We start from the raw sequence: 13,434 nt of genomic DNA on the forward strand, positions 1-13,434 counted from the left end.
GTTTGCTTGGTGGATGCTAACGTCACTAAAGAAGCCATTTCTTGTACAAACTATATCTCTAATAATAAAAAGTCCGGTAGCCACACCTGGTTTACATCAAAATCAGTACCCTAGGCTCACCTGGGAGTCAAGGTCTTGGGTCCTAACTCCCCAAACAGGGAAAGGCAGACATCTAAGCAGACCCAATAGAATTGTCTCCCATTAACAAGCAAGAACATCCTACCAACACCAGGGTCTTCAGACCCTCTTTTGGAAGAGTCCTGAAGAATCCTTACTCACTTGAAAGGGGTCCAATGTCCACTAAACCAGCTGAATGGTAAGAAGAAGAAAAGTACTTGTAAAATACACTGCGTTGTCATTTTCCTCTTTTGCTACAACCATTGTCATTAACTGAATCATTAGTGAGCTCTGCATAAGCGTGCTTACACTGGAGTTAAAACAGCAGCTGTAAAAGGTCCCTCAAAGTCTAATAAACTTAAATGAGGGATGAATAGAAATCCAAATGTGGCCTAAGAATTGTTTCTATAATGCTTTTCCTAGTTAACAACATAGAATAAATTGATCTTGGCTATATTAGAAAAGCAGGCTTTAGTCAAAAGCTGTTATGCCATCACATTACCAGACCTCTGCTTTGTCATTTGCCTGTCTGCTTTCAGAGCAGGAGAGGGGCAGCAGATTAATTTCCCTTTTATCTTGGGTATCTATTTTTATATAGACTCAAAAGCAGCAGAAGACCTCCCAAACATTTATCGTACCTCTGTTGATAAGCTTCCACTTTTTGTAAAATTAAGATAGTTTTTCAGTGTGACTTGTCTCAAACTCAAAGATCACGACCACCCTGGGAACCAAACCCTAACCCTAACCAAAGTACCATGATCATTAAAATATCCTTTGTATCGTCTCAGGCCATCAGAATCTCCCCCCCCCCTCCCGCCCCCTTAGTGAATAGTTAAGATTACAGCCCTTCTAAAAGAACAAGTACAAAAGTCTCAAAGCAAAAAGCTGCAAATAAACATTCTTTCCTTTACTGCCTTCACTGACAGCTAATGATTACAGCTTAAGACACTCCAAAGCTTAACCCATCCGGTCCTCCCTAAAAGGTTCTTCCCTCCAAACAACCATCAAGGCAGGGTGGGGGCAGGGGGAAGAGAAAACCAAGGAAAATCTCTCTCAATTGACTTGGACCTACACATCCTCTAACTTTAAATGGAAAGCCACACAGAATCCACAGTGCCACACTTCAAAGCCTTTCTAAATAACATGTTGGGATCTACATACCCTGCTGCTTGGACTTGCACTGGAGCGTAGGTACTTTTTCACCCTACGAACTTAGGTGCAGGCAGTCTGTTTTCATACTGCAACAACACTTTATGTATTCCAGCCTGAGTAGCAACTATACGCCCGAGCCAAGCTTTACTCTTGGATGATTTCACATTCTGATATTCAACCCATGATGTCAACAAGTAAAACTGAAAAGGAGAGAGCCTCACCTTCTGTGGCTATTTTCTTGCTCTCCAAGACCGTAAGCTTTTCTAAAGGACCTTACTTCCAAGAAAGGCTTTAGAAAGGATAGATCATATCCATTTCTAACTGGTAGATATTGCAGTTATTCAGATTAAAATTCAATGGTCAATTTGGACACGATATGGTTAACCTGGTATGGGATCGCTCAGCAAGCCACCTTAGAACCTCAGTTTATCTCTGCCTCTTAAATTGCACGATGCCAGAGAAGTAAACTAGAAGTGTGTACCACAAAGCTAGGGCCAAGCTTTTATCTGTAGCCGCTGTAAATATCCCTCCATCCAGTGAATTCCCCTACTCCACCTCCAATCTCCAAAGCTGAGTACCTTACACTTTATTTTTACTGTTTTCCAGCTTCCTGTCTGCACCGACTGCCACTGCACTGTTACAAACACCGAAGTTGCTTTATTTTTCTTCTGAGTTTTGAAGCAATGGGTTAAAGTTCTTTTGGCACTTTTCGTAAGAGAAGGAATTTTTCAGAGTCTTTTGTTGAAATTTCCTTGTCCTGTTTTCAAGGCAGGGTGTGCCCTTTGCCACTTAACACAAATCAAAAGAATTTCACTGGTAGCGTGCGCATAAAGCTCATAAATCACTTTTAGAAAGCCATAAAACAAAATTATCTACAAAAATCTAGCACACCAAGGAAGCAGACTCATGGTTATTCAATAACTATAACATCTAACACTACTTCCCTTTTGCCATAGATCCAGCCTGACAGAGTCATTTATCCGTAACTGGTCCATAACGTCTGTATAAATGAAACCCCTTTTCCAGGCTTGTACAACCCGTTTGACTAGTCTTTCACCCCACTTCGAAACAGGACATTTAAAAGTGAATAGCCCAATATTCACTTTTTTGAAGCAAGTAGCCTTAATGTTACACTCTGCTAACAAATCCACGAGACACTAATCTTTTTTGAGATTCTAAAAGGTGAAGTAAAATAATAGAGTACAGCATTTTGGAACTCTCCCCAACAGAAGCTTATTACTTTGTTTGAAAATTAGGAAAATATACTCACTGCTCAAAGGCAAGTATTTAATAATCTACTAGCTCTTAGAACTACATGATATGATGCTGGCATGGCTAGTAAAGCTGCTACGTTCAACAAGGCTTCCTTGCCAGGCACTGCAATCTATTCAGCATATGGAGATGCCGCGCTGAACAGCTACTGAAACACACACGCAGCCCGGGTGTTTTGGCCAGGAAAACAGTCTGCTGAGATAGAAGAATGGGTAAACTGATAGTACGTATTAATTTATGACAGAAAAAGATGAAAATGCTTCAGCATTCAGCAGAAGCACAAAAGAAAGTGCTGCAGGTTTGGTAAGTAAGACGATACAGAACAGACCTAAAAAATGTGAGCAACAAATGCTTCCACTTAAAAGCTGGACAAAATGACAAGTTTTACTCCTCCTCCCACAACTTTCAGCAACACTGAATAAATACTAACAGGTTAAATCTACTCCTCCTTTCCTCAAACCTGTGCAGACCCTGCCCCAATAACACAGCAATTTGTTAAGTAAAATCAAACGTCTCATGCAAACACGGGCTCTTCAGCAGCCTTCCTTAAGAGCATTTCACAAGCCAATACCTTCCTGATGGCATAGTCCTGACACATAGTCGTAACTGATCTCCAGTTTCACCTACTCTGCCATATGTGCAACCCACGTACAATGTCTCCACTGAAACACAAATAATTTTGCCCTTCTCCAATATTTTTCTATGTCTTTTATATCTCACACCTATAAATATTGCAGAAGGGGTAAGATACACAGGTTTTTATTTTGAACCTAACTGGAAAAATCAAAAGGATTTCTCTGCTTTCTTTGCTTATCTCCCTTTTCACTAATAGAAAAAGCCCAAGTTACATGTATCCATTCTGTAAATACTGGAAGCTTTTTATCTCTAGCACTGAAATTGGGAGGTAGTATCTTTAAAGAGACTTTAATACAACATCTTATCCATGTTGCATTAATATCATCTGCCTTATACTGGAATAGCATGAAAGTATACTAGACCTTTAGCTTTTGGGGCGGGGCAGGGGGGGGATTGATCTAATTCGATTAGGATGCAAAAAATGTAACGGGATGAATACCAAAGCCATACCTGTATTACAGTCTCCAGATTACAACATATGCCACTTTAAGAGATGTATTTGGAGACAACAATGAAGCCATGAAAAAAGTCTCACGACTGTTGAAATTGAGTGGGAGAAGAGGGAAGGGGAAGAGCAGCAGAAAAACAGCAACACATTTATTGTACCCAGTTTGTATTGATTGAAGCATCACAAGGCACTAACAGCAGTCCTCATTACAGGAAGGAACACAGAGTTTAAAAATAAAAATAGCATACTAACATTTTCAGTCCAACAATCTCAAATGATCCACTATCATTAGTCAATTGTGCTTTCAAAAGCTTTTCCTCATTATAGGAAGGAACACAGAGAGTTTAAAAATAAAAATAGCATACTAACATTTTCAGTCCAACAATCTCAAATGATCCACTATCATTAGTCAATTGTGCTTTCAAAAGCTTTATCATTCAACCTACCGAGACTCTGCCACTTGTTTTTCAGGTTCAGTTACAGAGGCAGGGGCCCTAGCAGGCCACCAGTATCAAACGAGACTGCAAGTCCTGTGGCGTGTGCAGGCCACTGCAACTCTCTTTCAAGCTCAGAGACACAAACTCCCTGAGTTCACGGCAATAGTAAAAAGATGCACTCTGTAATTCAAATGACAAGACTGAGAAAGCACCTACTTATTGAGGAAGTGAATTACAGCACAGGAAGGCCAAACACACGCCACAAGGCATAACTATGTTCGTAGAGGATAAGAACAGGTTTTTGCACCTTTTTTAATACTCTGCTGACACTTCCCTCTCTGACAGAAAGGCACCAAGAGCTCCACTGGGGCCAAGAGCACGGACTCTCCTACTCCAGACAACAACAGTAACAAAAAGAGAGTACTCCAACACAGAGTTAATGGGCAGTCTTATGCAAAGTTGCCTAAAAACCAAAAATAATCCCTGATGAATTCATTTAAACCATTCTTAAGCCTTTCTTAGTAAACTTGCTCCTTAGCAGTGAACAGGGCGGTGTTTCTTTAGCCAAAGCAAAGAGGACACTGGCTCTGACAACCAGGGTTTATCATCCTAGTAACAAATTAGAACAGGGAGACGGCTAAGAAAGAAGGTTTAAACTGTGGGGGGAAAAAAAAATTTCAGCCAACCATGGCAAAGATCAACCTTCACAGATTAGTTCACTCCCTCTCTAAAACCTTTCTCTTCGCACCTTTACAAAGCTAAACATGCCTCAATAAACAAATCCCAAAGCCTTTGCAACTCTTGTTTCAACTGAGAGGACATATATCAACAAAAACGTGCTAGAATGTAGGGAGCATATGGCCAGAAAGATCCACCCGATTCCTCCTGCCCAGACACCTACGAAACAGTGTTTTCTACCCAATCCCAGAATCAATCCATAACATCTACTTGAAAAGAGTTATTCAAGGATGAGGCCCAAATGCTGTAATCAATTCAGGCAAATTCAGAACAATATACGCTGCACACACAACAGCTGATCCCCACCAGTGTCAACAGGTTTACAGAGATCAGAGTGAGCATATGGTCTCAAAATTGTGAAGATTTTTATTTATTTGGTGCTTTAATGTCACATTCTTTAATGCAGGAGAAAACAGGCTGTATTCTAAGCCTTTGCCATTCCTCCTCTTGCCCAATCTTTTAAATTTCTACTATATCCCAGTCTTTGCTTATCTTTTGTCTTTGCATTTCTGTCTTTGCAGAAGTATTTACCTCTTACATTTCCTTCAACTCCACTTCCTGAAAATAATCAGAGCTCTTAATATTTCAAAATGGCATTATCATCAGGCAATAGCAGTCAGAGGTACCAAATTCTTCACATCTTCACAAATTCTTCAGGCATCTTCTAAGCTTCCAGCCATCATAAGTACCATGCTTAACTTCCAAATGTGCAGAGAATATAACATTTGCTGACATAAGGACAGAAAAATTACTTGTAAGCAGTAAAAAACTTCAGTATAGCTCACATGTTTCAAGTTCATGGTTCAACTTGGGAACACGTCTCTGTTCAAATGATGTGCTGGAAGACAGAAGCTATCACGTTTTTCCTCAACCACCACTTGCCCCAATACAATAAAGGGAGGTGCTGTCTGAAACTCCTTAATTAGTCAATTTGTCAATCAGCTTAAAAGTGGAAAAGAACTCCATAATGCAGGCATCTAAACAACAGGGCAAAAGATGAATATTTTGAAGATCTGTAGTTTTGAAAACGTCTGCAACTAAACCTGCTTTCCTATTTATTTTTCATGTTTCTGAAGACCAAAATGCCAAAACCAAACCACCTTCTCCTAAATTAACTGCTACTCCCATTGTTTCCACTGAGAATACAGACCACCTATTTCCCTTATTTATAAAGGCCATCCTACCCCTAATGCTCAAAAGAACAACTATGCAGTCACATGTTTATAGAAACAATGAGAAGTGATGACCTCTGTGGGTGTGAAACCAAGTTATATTGAGAAAAGCCGCCAGTTCCATATTCTGTGAGGAGCATACAAATATAAGGGACAGAGAGAAAGAAAACATACAAATGCAGACAACAGTCAATGCAAACAGCTGCACCCACAAAAAACATACAGGAGAGGCAGAAATGAGAGAGAAAGATCTGAAGACTTGTGAAAGACAAAGCAATCGGAGACCTGCAGGGAAAAGGCAAGCGTGAAAAAAGACTTGGGGAAGGAAGGAAGGAAAAATATAAGCTGAGAGTAGAAACAAAACATAGTTCACCCATCACAATCATTAGAGATTTCCCCTTACAAGAAATCAGTGTGAAGTTCACATTTTTTGGTCAGGAACGCAAAGGTAGATTTTGAACCTGAATTTAGTCAGCATACAGTGCAGATGAAGAGTTTCCTGATTTCCATCCAAAACCTCAGAAAAGCCACGAGAAGTCAAACTACTTTTAAGCTTTTGAAGGTTTCTTTTTTTGCATTCAAGTCGTAGTTTTCAGTGTTTGCCAAAAAAGCTGCTTCTATCAACAACTTTCATCCCCTACCCTCTAACTGCCGTTTCCCTTCACATCCTTTTGGCTTACCCCACCCACCCAAAAGTAAGTTGTGGGCAAAACGTTCCCAGGTTTCGAAGACAAGTCTTCTTGTCGTTCAGTCTCATTATTCGGCTTATTACTCAGACTCAAAAATTGGGGTTAGAGCAATACGGTAGGCCAAAACCCAAACTAAAACATTAATTATTCACAAAACGACACTGCCAGGAAAGTAAAATGTGCTAGACTGGTGCGAGAAGGAAACGATAGACAGGTATGTTTGTGGGAGGCACAACGGAAAGGATGCTGGGAAGCTAAACAGAATTAGGTTGTTTTAAGTGGTCTGCTATCAACAAAACCTGGGGTAACGGCTTGTGCTTGGAGGGCTGAGGGGGTGAAGGTGAAAGCATACATAACAGTGATGTGGCTTAATGGTCAAATTTTTAGTTTATCTATGTTCTCTCCTAGGGATAATAAATAATAATAATAAAAAAGTTCTGTTTAAGTCATAACCCAACACAGAAAGATTCAGTATTCATGTTTAAGGAAAGAATTTAACTGAAACTGAGTTAATATGTACACAAGTGCCGAAATCCCTATTTTCATAACCTTCTTCAAGTCACGCAGCATGTGACATCTGTGGCAAGACAAAGCAAGCAATAAATCCCAAATTTTAACTTCATATACTTGCTGGCAACACATCTTAAGATTTAAAATATGTAATGTTTTAGTTTTGGAAGAGAACTGAATCAGAATAACAATAATTTTAACATAGCTGCAACTACCTGTCATATATATGCAAATGTTTGTCTTGGGCCTATACAAATTTTATACTAGTACAGTTAATTTAATAATATTGCAAATTAAAAAGTGGATTTTTTTCATGTATTGCCAGTCAACACAGAATTTACAAATGTTTATAAAATCAGTGTTTTATGTTTATTTACTTCCCTATTTGCATTAAAATATTTCAAACTGCTTTAACATTATCCATGCTAGAGAAGCTTGTTACAAGCGGGACAATCTCAGTTCAGAATCTCTAAGACCATCACACTGTCCTGATATTACCTTTCTATACAATTTCATTTCTGCCAAAAGCTTTCTTTTGAAGTCTGGCAGGAGCTTCCAACTCCCAGTTAAATTCTATTTATTAGACTAATAAAAAACACACACATAAAACAGTCACATAATTTAGAGTCTTTCTGTCAGGCAGTTTCAGGCTCTGGCACAGCTCAAAACAATTAGAAGACCAGAAATCAGATTCTACCTTATTTTTGAAGTACACTTCAATGGGCATAATGAAGCCTGCGTAGCCAGACTCCTCCACTTTGTAAGGGGGCTCCTTGCACACTGAAAAGAGAACAGACAGATGTTAACTTTGAATGTAATGCAACTTAATCCGAGCCAAAAAGGAGTTACAAGATGAGAAATGGGCCTCTGACAACTCAGGACATGTTTAAAACACTGACCTTTGTGATAAAAAAACAAAATAAGATGGTGGTCATAGGCTTAGTTAAGAGCATGAAAATCTGTTCTTAGCTCCTCCCATGAAAAGGAAACATAAAACACTCCATGCCAAGAGTCTCCATGAGATTCTTCCCCCCCTTTTGCAGTGAGATACAACTACATTTCTGTGCTGTTCCACAACAATGGAAACTGGCAGTTAAAGCTCTCTTGCAAAAAAAGGTGAAGACTCAAAAGGTGGGAATTGGAACAGTATGGAAAGGTAAAATTTACTTTGAAGTCCATATTTATTAATCAAAACACTATACCACGCAAGCGGATTTTTTTTTTTCCTTCAAATGCTCTCTTGCAATGCTCAATCTTCATAATTACGCAAGGGCCATACTACAAGCTGCTTCATCCAAATGTCATAACAAACCTGAAGGGCAGGTAAGCACTGCTATTTATTTCGCACACAAGGAAACAGAGAAAGGTTAAACAGTTTGCTGCTAAGGTCACAGCGCTGCTTACTGCAGAAACGATTTAAAAAGTTAATCGCTTCTAAGAAACTAATCTACGTGCTTCCTGCCTCAGTTCCCCTTATCCCACTACCCGTTGTATCTTCACACTACTGAATTCTTCCTATCATCTACCACTGCATTTCAGTATAGCGACAGCCAACTCGAAGGACTCTAGGATCATTTATTTGGCCATGACACAGCTATACATAACAGCTGCCAGAAGAAACCCGAGGCCAACACAGATAGTCTCCCTCTCAGGAACCGGATGCACTTGCATATAATTTATGCAGTACAATATATGGAAATAAAGCCAATTAAGTAATTAAAGGAATTCAGTGCAAATCTTTTTACTTTCTCTAAAGAATTCCAAGTAATTAATATGATTAGGAAACAGCACCTCAAACCTAAAAAGCACACAAATTATTTTCCTTTAAGGTAGATACATTATCCTCAGCTCTAAGCACTTCTACCATCATTAAGGTGCTAGAAAGCAGTACTCAAAATTCAACTGTGGAAAAAAAGCATATCTAAAAATAATAAAAATCTCTAGACTTGCTTTAACTTGAATTTCATGTAAGAACCCTATCATTTAGGGGAAAAAGCCCAAAACCAAAGAACAGTGCCAATACGGCAGCAGGAAACTTAAGACTATCTGCCAAGCAGCCTTTGTTCCTCTGCCGCTCTATTCTAACAATTTAAAATTACTACACAAGCTATCTGCTAGCAGCACAAGCCTACCTTCCCCAGCAGATTCTGCTCCAAGTAACAGTGAACCATCTGAAGAATCCCTTCAAACAAATCTAGAAATAGTATGCATATGCCATACCATTTATGTACAACCCAGACACACTCTGGTCAAAAGCAAGCTGGCGTTATGAGCAAGCTTAAGAAACATGCAAAACCTAGAGATCGGGAAAAGCTGTCTCTCTAAAGGTAGATGATATGGCAACCGACTGAGCAAAGACCATGTACTATCCCAACACAGTTGTTTGTAATAAAGTAATTACACCAGATGACAAGAATTGTAGCACAGCAGATTGTAACTTTTATTTTATAAATTAGCATTCAGCTCAGTATTGCACTTGCTTATCATACATCAGTTTTACTACATCAATTTGAAGGAGGCATTATTAACATACAGACTAGATTCACATCCTTACGAGCTGAGCACCTTTGAGTTACTTTCCACTATGCACTCTCACAAATAACCAACGTAGTAGGTACTCCTAAGACATCCTGCGTGACCAGCACTCTTCCAAAAAAATATTTCAAAGAACGCACATTACGAAGTAATTTACAGCAAGACTCTTAGGCAGCCAGTAGTAACACTACATAACAATAACACTGCAGATGCAGTTACACAATCTTAAGCAGATCTAACTCTGCGCTGCTGCCGAAAAGGGCAGTTCCTGCTACTCCACCTCAACCATGCGTTCCTGCTTCCCCGTGCCAAGAATAAGGTTCACGCTGCTGCACAGCCAGAAAGAGCAAAGAACGGATCCAGCAGAAAACAACACTACAATTTATATACTCTCCTCAACCACGCTGACTGCACAGCGCTTGCACATATATGTGCAGCTGGAACATACAGCCCGTGGCAAAGAGACCATCACCCCTTTGGCATCGCTGATTTCTGCTGAATTGGCATCTGAGACTAGAAATTGCAAGAATCCCGATGGCTACTTAATGACCAATGCAAAAGTCTACATACTCCAGTATGTACACAAGCCCAGTATTTGAGCATCTCTCACCAGTCACGTACTTCCAGCTTGTGTTGGTGAATATTAACAAATTACACTCGTCTTTCCCACTTTGTAACACAAATTATCTTCTGCTGTCACTAAGTGTCTTGAGAGCCTGCATGTTCTAATGCTTAAATAAGGGAAAGCACCTCACCTCCAGCCCTTTCATGAGAAGAAAGGTCCCATTCTCCCTGACCTTCCTCAAACAAAGGCAGTAAAGGTTAAAGCTGAAGTGCACGCAATGTACGTTCTGCTCCTCTTTAAGAAGATATCTTACAGAAAAGTGACAGTCCAAGACAACCTTGACTTGCACAATGCTCTTTCATACAGAGAAGACCTAATAATACATCTTCAAAAACACACTCACCTCGTTTGGGTTTTGGGAAGCTCTCATGTAGCCGAAAGACCACCTTTTCCACAAAATGCTGGATGTCACACTGCTCCGGGCCACGGACAAACACCATCCAGTCATGAGTAAACCCTTCGGTGGTGGGCTTTTTCCGCAGTTGGGCTCGATGCCCCAGCTCCAATTTTACTTGAACCGTACACTGTTTTAGGACAGAGGTAAGACCATAAGCAAAATGAAACAGCTTACACGTTATGCAGAATGCTGAGCCCCACCGATAGAAGATGCGAGATCACCACAGGGGAGGAATACAACAGCCTCCACAGAGAGATTAGTCTCATACTGAAAACTACAGTGTTGTCAACAGAAAAGGTATCATAAAAACAGCTCCTAGCACCATTTCATACCTATTTTCTTCCTAATATTAGCACTGCAGAGAAAACAGATTTAGAAGAGGGATAGGTTTATCTGCCTCACTTATCATCTAAATTGTCAGCAAAGTCCTAATTGCGGAACCTTTATTTCCAGAAAGTGTCAGAGACAGAAGCTGATGTTCACAGCTTACAGAATTCACAGCACCGACAGAAAACTAATCTTAAAACAGGAAGAATTAGATCATGAATTGGTGGCTTATGATATTCTCTAGAATATGTAACCCGTTAGAATAAAACCATGATGCTCCTTGTATTCTTTTAAAAAGACTTTATTAATGCACTTTCAAAGACTAAGTTAACATATAGCATACCTGCACAACATCCAACGCTAAAATGACCTAATTCTGATTTGCACTCCCAAATCCTGCTCTAATCATTGAATGAGAGGTGTATTTTATGTCTCACTCAAAGCACAAAAATAATATTAAATGTCTTAAAAAAAACAGATTAAATTAATTGTGAAGAATCACATATTATTGTGGACTTCACAGTCAGAAGAAAGCAAATCAATTAAACAGGTGTAATAGAGGAAAAGCAAACATGATTCAGACAGAAGTTAAAGCAAGCAAATAAGAAAGATTTGTAGAGACTGGGAATAACACCTCAGGTATCCAACTACTGACTAATTTTCTGCATGTATGTTACACAAATTAGACTAGCAGCACAGTGGTCTCAAACTAAACCCACCAAAATCTAGCTTCAGCAACTCGAAGCTTATTAAAAAAGGGGCAGTTTTCAGTCCTTACCCTCTTCTTCATCAAAGACTTGAAAATAAGTGTCTTGTTCTCTCTGGCAGTTCTCAATTACCATTGGGAGAGGCAACCTTATCTGTCATTACCTATATTACAGGTGGACACAGAGCCAAACTGAGGGCATGATGTTAGACAATAAACATGGAAAGAGAAAGCTTCCCAAGCTCTAGACAAATGTTTAGGAAAAGTATTATCCTCATTTTCCCATTGAGGAACTGCAACAAGGAGTATGACGATGATTAATGGTCAAAAAATATTTTGCAAATCCAACCTGACATTTTATGGGAATGTGATTTTCAGAGCATGGTTAATACTTTCTAAAAAAGCGTAAGTCATTCAATCTCAGTATTCTTTTCTTTGTAAAAAGATCACACAGGAGGTCTACAGAGTACCAGGCATCAAAGCCCGACCTCCCAAATTGCAGTGCAGTTCCAATTTCAACTATAAGCCTTAACACCCTCTTTCAGGCAGTTATCTTTACAGCAAAATCCCTTCAGCTGCCATCCAACACATCAATTCTAAGACTCAGGGACAAACTCATCTAATTAATTGCTTCACTGGTATTACTACAACATTTCTTTAGGTTACCTTCCACTGTAAGTTCTTTTCGCAGGCCATTTTTTCCCATTCTGTGCTTTAGGACTTATCTACACCGGCTCCATCTCGTTCCTGCGCTAAAAATGAAGGTACACGGCCGTCCGTTCTTTCATGTCATATTAACGAATAAGAAAAAAGGCAAGGTGTGTTTCACTCGAAGCACACCAATCTCTCCTACAGTGGAAGAGCATTATGTGGAGACAGTCTGCCTAAATCCCAAGCTCGCACAGGAGGCCTGCTTTATCTGGGATACTTCCCACAGTGTTCACACAAGCATTCACATCAACCGAGCCAGTCTGTTCTGCAGCTTCACGTTATCGATTCCATAATTACCCTTTAAATTGTGCTACTGTTGCCAGTTACTACCCCTCTCCAGAGAAGTGCAAATGACTGTCAGTCTACAGAATTTGCCTTTCTAGTTGAAACGGCTGAGAAATTTTAGCTGAGAAACAGATGGGACTATGTGGAAGAGAACAAAATTAAACATAAAAGAGAACTGTTTAACTGAGAGTGAAAGTTGTACTTGCTATACTCCTCACATATCGGTCCAATTAACAATCGCTACGAATTAAGCCAGAAGTTGAAACACATTTGAAAATAAGACCTCCCAACATAACAAAACATCCAAAGTTGCTCCACTGAAAATGGAGGCTCCCCCCGCCCCCCAAGCGTGTCTCTCAACAAAGGGAAATCAGGATCCTATTCAAACAATTTGTAATAATACAAAGGAGTCTGCTTTTCAACTTCTCAATAAACATTCTGAAGGCAGCTCTGGTTTTTTGTTTGATGTGCTAATTGCCTGAAAGCCATAACCAGTTGCCATTCGCTCTCCTTCGGATGATTATTCAAAGGACAGCGGGGCTCACCTCCTGAACCCCAGGCGGGGAGGTAACCTGTTACCAGCTCGCATGCCCTCGCACACAAAAGGCCCGAGCCAGCCCGCTCTACATCACCTCAGGTAAACTTCCAGCATCCATCCCCGCCTGCTGCAGCGCAGC

General features: G+C 39.9%; 1 protein-coding gene across 1 annotated transcript in view; it reads right to left on the minus strand.

Annotated features, from left to right (window-relative positions):
- The window catches only part of MLLT1 (myeloid/lymphoid or mixed-lineage leukemia (trithorax homolog, Drosophila); translocated to, 1), a gene marked incomplete at its 5' end in the record, with an annotated part of 25,954 nt that extends 15,099 nt beyond the window's left edge, over positions 1 to 10,855 (minus strand). The window contains 2 exons of the mRNA XM_009710609.1: positions 7,869 to 7,951; positions 10,675 to 10,855. Of these exons, the coding sequence (XP_009708911.1) occupies positions 7,869 to 7,951; positions 10,675 to 10,855 (264 nt within the window). The remainder of the gene's footprint in view (positions 1 to 7,868; positions 7,952 to 10,674) is intronic.
- Positions 10,856 to 13,434: the final 2,579 nt, after the last annotated feature.

Source organism: Cariama cristata, unplaced genomic scaffold, assembly GCF_000690535.1.
Source record: "Cariama cristata isolate BGI_N322 unplaced genomic scaffold, ASM69053v1 scaffold25280, whole genome shotgun sequence".
Classification (NCBI taxonomy): domain Eukaryota; kingdom Metazoa; phylum Chordata; class Aves; order Cariamiformes; family Cariamidae; genus Cariama; species Cariama cristata.